Source organism: Labeo rohita, chromosome 18, assembly GCF_022985175.1.
Source record: "Labeo rohita strain BAU-BD-2019 chromosome 18, IGBB_LRoh.1.0, whole genome shotgun sequence".
NCBI lineage: Eukaryota > Metazoa > Chordata > Actinopteri > Cypriniformes > Cyprinidae > Labeo > Labeo rohita.
The window spans coordinates 20,140,351-20,145,642 of NC_066886.1; the positions used below are offsets into that span (position 1 = coordinate 20,140,351).

General features: G+C 33.3%; 1 protein-coding gene across 1 annotated transcript; it reads left to right on the forward strand.

Annotated features, from left to right (window-relative positions):
• The first annotated feature begins 2,346 nt into the window (after nucleotides 1-2,346).
• On the forward strand, nucleotides 2,347-4,138 carry ssr3 (signal sequence receptor, gamma). Its single transcript, XM_051135554.1, has 5 exons — nucleotides 2,347-2,579; nucleotides 2,850-2,976; nucleotides 3,115-3,213; nucleotides 3,619-3,750; nucleotides 3,841-4,138. Exons 1-5 carry the CDS (start codon nucleotides 2,447-2,449, stop codon nucleotides 3,905-3,907), a joined length of 558 nt encoding a protein of 185 aa, XP_050991511.1. The 5' UTR covers nucleotides 2,347-2,446; the 3' UTR covers nucleotides 3,908-4,138.
• The last annotated feature ends 1,154 nt before the right edge of the window (nucleotides 4,139-5,292 follow it).

Here is a 5,292-nt window from a genome sequence, read left to right on the forward strand (position 1 = left end):
TGTCTCAGTAAGCAGTAAAAGTCTAAAAGTCTTTTCTTATTCTACGAATTAAATGTCAGACAATATACTTGTAAACCTGTCAATGTCACATATTGTTTTCAATTTCTAACAGCTTGCCCTGGGTGGGAAAAGTTAGGAGCGTGGGTTTTTTTATTTGCTTTTTTTTTTTTTTTTTTTTAATCCACGGTATTAATATACAAGAAATGAGGTCAAGCAAGACTGAAGCTTGCACGTTAGGGTTAAGGTTAGAGCACTTACAACAAATATAGAACACATCAAATGGAAACACACATACACATTTGTGAAAAAAAAAAAGTGAAAAAAAAGTTGGGCCTTTTAAATAAATTTGGCTTTATGCATAGAGTTAACAGAGAATTATATAGTTCAGGACATAATCACTATTTGTATTCTCTAAAATATGTCTAAATATAGCTTGTTTACTATTGTTAACAAGGGTTCTTAAAATACTTTAAAACACTGTTCAGACAGAACAAACAAACAAACAAATAAATAAAAATAAAATAATTTGATTTATAGACCTATAAAACAAAATCCCAGTGTTAATGTTTAATGTTAACATAGCATCTTACAGATCATTTATTTGTAAGGGCAAGATTTTGAAGTTAGTGAACTAATTCAGAATATTGTGAACAAATCAAATTTCCTACTAAGAAACAGTGAAACATTCTTTAATTTTTCCATAAACTTTAATCTGTCTCCATCTACGAATATATGCGTTGCGTCTCATTTCTTTTATAAATCTACATACATTTTATGTATAGGTTCAAATATATAAATAAATAAATAAATAAATTTGCTTTTTTAATCCACAATGTATCAATATAGAATAAATGAGGTAAAGCACTGAACTTGCACGTTCAGTGCTTGCACGTGCAGATTACATCTAATGGAAACATACACATACACATTTGTGAAAAACGAGAATTAATATATATATATATTAGGATTTAATCACGATTTGCATTCTCTAAATACAATGAAATAATATGTTTACTATGTAACAAAGATGCCTAAATACAATAAAACACTGTTCAGACAATAAATAAATAAATAAAAAGTGCTGTAAAATGATTAATCGCAACTGATCTTTAAATAAAATGTGTATAGTATGTTTATTATGTATATATAAATACATACACATGCAGTATATATTTTAAAAACATTTACATGTGTTTACATGTATATTCATAATTGATATTATATATAAATATTTTTCATATATAAACATAACATATTTTTTATAAATATATACATGCATGTGTGTACACTCAAAATAAATATAGTTACAAAATAAAACCGATATAAATATAATTACAAAATAATTCAGATTATTCCAAACAGATCAAATTTACTTCTAAGCAGTGTTGGGGAAAGTTACATTACAATTTTGCGTTACTCCCTAAAAAAGTAACTAATTACATTACTTTTTACAGAAAGTAATGTGTTACGTTACTTTTGCGTTACTTTTTAAATCTGGACAGGGCTTGCTTGTTTGTTTTAATATAAAATGTTATATTTTTGGCAAATGTAAAAGCCCGTTCACACCTGAAAGAAAAGTAAATGCACGTCTGCACAGCAGAACGCAGAAGACGAAAGTTCAACCCTCTTCAGGAATTAAAAAAAAAAGAAGAACAGTTTATCTTGAGTAATTTTTGCTTATTAGTATTATTACTATTATTGTGAGTGAGTGACTGAGTGAGTGAGATGAATTATGCATTGTTCACATTTATTCTAGAATGAAAGTTACATACTACTCCCGATTTCTCTCAATATGGGGACAGGAGAGTAATCTGATTACGTAACTCGCGTTACTTGTAATGGTTACCCCCAACACTGCTTCTAAGAACCATAGTCAAACATTCTTTAACTTTCCAGTAAACTTCAATATCTGTCTCCATCTAGTGGTCAACATACATGCGTATGATTTTTTTTTTTTTTTTTTTTAAATAAAACATACATCATTTTTATGTATAGGTTCAAATAAATAAATAAATCTGATGATTTTCTATATATATATATATATATATATATATGTATATATATGGACATCATAATCAAATTCGTGTTTTTGTTTGCTTTGGCGTTTGACAAGCCTTAGTTACTACAACTTTCAAGTGTTTCAAGTGTGACAAGATGCAAAAAAACAAAACAAAAAAAAAAACAAAAAAAAAACCACCAAATACACAACATGCAGATTTGAAAAGAATATGAGTGTGAGTAAATAATGATCGAAATGTAATTTTGGTCCTCCCGGTCACTGGAGGGCAGCAGCTCCACGAGACTCCTTGAGCTCTGCGTCTGCGCGCATCAATTCTACGTCACTGTTTGTGCTGACGCGGCGTAAGCGTTTCATCCATTCGGATTACCTACGTGTCTGTCTCTTTTCGCTCAAGTCGAGAATCACAGAGGAGCACAGCCCGGAGACATGGCACCCAAAGGCAGCAGCAAACAGCAGTCAGAGGAGGATCTTCTCCTGCAAGACTTTAGCAGGAACCTGTCGGCGAAATCTACGGCGCTATTCTACGGCAATGCGCTAATCGTGTCCGCAATCCCCATCTGTAAGTTCCTAAACTGTTCCAGCTAATAAAACTCTCAGCGTTCCTCCTGACGTGTAGGTTGTGTCTTAAAAGTGAGGTGCCTATTCTATTCTGTTCCATTCTATAGGTTTGCTATAGATTCTAACTTAAAGCTAACTTAAAATTTGTGGACTCTATATGACCACTGTTATTGTTTTACTTACTCATAGTGATATTTTAGTGAATACAGTATAGCAAAATTTCTGTATTTTGGTCTGACCTGGTTCTTGCATGTGTATTATTTTGTAACAGGGCTGTTTTGGAGGATCTGGCATATGGATTTGGTTCAGTCTGCAGTCCTGTATGCAGTTATGACTCTAGTCAGCACCTACCTGGTTGCCTTTGCTTACAAGAACGTCAAATTCGTCCTCAAGCACAAGTAAGAATGACCTCAAACATTGTTTCAATGCATTCTTTTCTGTTTCTCTGACTCCTGAGAGACTCTTTTGGTTTACCAGAAGACAGAATTGAACTTTAGCAAAAGATAGAATTGATAATTATGGAACTGTACTTCCAGGGTCGCTCAGAAACGTGAAGATGCCGTGTCCAAGGAAGTGACCCGCAAGCTCTCTGAGGCAGACAACCGCAAAATGTCCCGCAAAGAGAAGGACGAGAGGTATGTTAGTCTTAATTGTGATAAATTCTAATGTTTATGACAGCTGTTATTGATAAAATGTTAATACTTACATAATATGGTGTTCATTAGTTTAAATAGCATTTTTTTGTTTCAGTTTTCTTATTTTATTGTTATGTTTCTGTATAGTTTTGGTTTATTTATTGTTTTGTTTTTTTATAGTAATTCTAGTACTTCAACTTGAGCTTTTATATCTGTTTTTTTGTTTTGTAATATTCATATTTTATTTTAGATTTATTTCAGTTACCTAAAATAACACTGGTGATTAAGACATTGATTGAATTAACAACTTTATCCTGTTGATCTGCTGTCTTAAATGTGGCACAGAACATGCATGTTCCATCATTTTAGAAGTATTTTGTTGCTAACAGTCAGTGTTTGTTGCAGAATCCTGTGGAAGAAGAACGAGGTCGCTGATTACGAGGCCACCACTTTTTCCATCTTTTACAACAACACTCTGTTCCTCTTGATTGTCATCATTGCCTCTTTCTTCTTGCTGAAGAACTTCAATCCAACAGTGTAAGTTTACTGTAATATTTAGTCTTTGTGTCTGTTGAAGTGTATTGATTGATCCATATGTTTAATGTTTTCTTCATTTGTCTGTTGCAGGAACTACATTCTGTCCATTAGTGCCTCTTCAGGTCTGATCGCCTTGCTGTCCACAGGGTCCAAATAAAAGACTGATTGCATTAGGAGGAGAAGATTGAGGAACAAACAAATGAGAGGATTATGGGATTTGGGGGAAGAAAGGGAGGGGAGGCAATGTGTGAAAGGAGGTTTGTTATCTTTTAGGAGGGCGTTTATCATTTCATCTGTTCAAGTTTCATGAAATTCATGATTGGTTAAGGCCTTTTTTGTCCGGTCTTCTCTTGTTTTTGTTTTGTACCAATAAAAGACTGTTTACTCATGTATTTTGTCATATTTTAATAGAGGGAATAGGGGAGGATGATGTGACCAAGTGCCAATTCAATACATTTTTAAGACTACTTATACACATTTTTTCATCTAATTAGTTTTCTTAAAGGCTGCGCATAACATTTTAAAGAGGTAGACTGGCCCAATATGAATCAGAAAAATAAGCTTTTTTTCTTGGTTAACAGCTTGGTGGTCAAACTAGTTTTTAGGACACAGTCTTAACATAGTGGTTATGTTTACGCAACTGGCACTTAATGTTTGATCACAATACAGTATAATTGTTTTGGCTGGAAATATGTCTTTTGAGACAAATAAATACAATAGAACGAAGATAAAATGCAATACTAGTAATTAAATTAAAAAAAAAAAAAACTTTCTGAATTAAAGTTTAAACTATCTGTATATTTAGGTACAGAGTGCTGCAGAAATTAAATATTTTTGTAGGCTAGCCTGTTTCTCTTGACAAAAACTCAACAGGATTTTTCATTGGCCTTTGAATTATTGCAGAAAATAAAAATGTATGGTTCTGACGTGTTTCGTTCATCATGATAATCTTCAAAAATGAACATAGCCTTAATGAATTTTTAAGCCTAAATACAAACAACAAACTACATCACAGTTGCACAACTCTATCATAAAATGTTTATACAACATACTTCATAAAACTTGCCATCTCTTCTTTGGATCCGGCAGGTAATCCAACGCTATATCGTGACCAATTCGTACGTATTTTACGAGGTAGCTAATTCATAAAAATTTGTATGACATCACTTGTACAATTTTGTATAAGTTCTGTGAGCAGGGTTGCCAGGTTTTCACAACAAAATCTGCCCAATTGCTACTCAGAACTAGCCCAAAACTAGCCCAATCGCATTTCGAGGGGGGTCCACCGTTAAAAATCACATTCTGGGGGATAAAATACGCATTTTTTTGTCAGGGTTCCCCTGGTAAATTCGTATTTCAGGGGATAAATATGACGTTATTGGGGACGCTCCAACACGCAAAGATCAAAAACAACCCACGACAACAGTATTAAAGAAGCCCAATTCCGCAGGAAAACCATGGACTTGGCAACACTGTCTGTAAGGGGTAGGTTTAGGGGCGGGGTTATGGGTAGTCATTCATTCGAATTTGAATTTGCCACCT